Raw genomic sequence first — 983 nt, forward strand, 5'->3', positions numbered from 1 at the left:
CCGCCGCTGCCCCGCGGGATAACCCGGCCTGCGTCCCCCCCCCTTTCACCCCAAGCCCCTGCTCCCTCCGGGCTGGTTTCCACCCAGGCCGGAGGAACGCCCCGGGCTCTGCGTCCTCCAGCACCGGGGCCCAGCCTCTCCCCGCCCGCGGGCCCACCGTCCCTCCGCCATGTCCCCCCCCACCACCACAGCGCGCCGGACCGTTACCGCCTCAGCCAGCCGGGCCGGACGGAGAGCGGGGCCCAAGGGCGCAGCCCCTCAGACCTCCCACCGTACGGCGGGAGGCCCTCCCCGCGGAGCCCCGGCGGGTACCTGAGAGACCCTCTGGCTCCGCCACTGCTTCAGCTGATCCGAGGCGTCGTCCCGACCGTCAGCCATTTTGCAAGCTTAGGCGACCCCCCAAAAGGCTGGAAGGGTGAGGTGGGGAGAAGAGAAGCAAAAGCGGGGTGGCCCGGCGGGACCGTGATCGCTAACCAGCGAGGAGACAGCACCGGAGAGGTCACCCCGTAGGGAACCGCCGCCGCCCCGCGCCCTGCAGCAGCAGCTGGAGGTAGCGGGAGTTACCGCACCTACGGCTTCCACCCCCCTCCCTCCCACAACGCTGCGCCCGCCCCCCGCTACCTCCTCGGCCAATAGCTCTGCGCCCAGCGGGCAGCGCCAGCTGCGAATGGGTGAGAGGAGCGTCAATCAGGCCTTGTGAAGGCGGGAGGCGGGTGCCGGCGGCAACAGGTCGCCTCAGCTTGAGGGGGACGGCGTGAGGGGAGCGCGGGGTTGTCAGCGTTCCCTCGTTACTGGGGTTTGAGTGTGTGTGATTAGCTGCGCGGAGGTGTGTAAATCACTTGATTTTTGGTGCGTGTTTTCAGTTTTGAGATGTCGGAACTTTCTGAAGCTGCGGATGGGGGAGAAGTTATTTCGCGGCGTAGGAAATTACAGGATGAGGGCACTGCGAAAACTGCAATTACTTCGGGAGTTTCAGAGGCAGG

General features: G+C 67.2%; 1 protein-coding gene across 1 annotated transcript in view; it reads right to left on the reverse strand.

Annotated features, from left to right (window-relative positions):
* The window catches only part of CAT (catalase), a 19,516-nt gene extending 18,945 nt beyond the window's left edge, over positions 1-571 (reverse strand). Inside the window, exon 1 of the mRNA XM_010563657.1 lies at positions 313-571. Coding sequence (XP_010561959.1) covers positions 313-378 — 66 coding nt within the window. The 5' untranslated portion in view covers positions 379-571. The remainder of the gene's footprint in view (positions 1-312) is intronic.
* Between the last annotated feature and the right edge of the window lie 412 nt (positions 572-983).

This window comes from Haliaeetus leucocephalus, unplaced genomic scaffold, assembly GCF_000737465.1.
Source record: "Haliaeetus leucocephalus isolate CR32 unplaced genomic scaffold, Haliaeetus_leucocephalus-4.0 Scaffold173, whole genome shotgun sequence".
NCBI classification, from domain to species: domain Eukaryota; kingdom Metazoa; phylum Chordata; class Aves; order Accipitriformes; family Accipitridae; genus Haliaeetus; species Haliaeetus leucocephalus.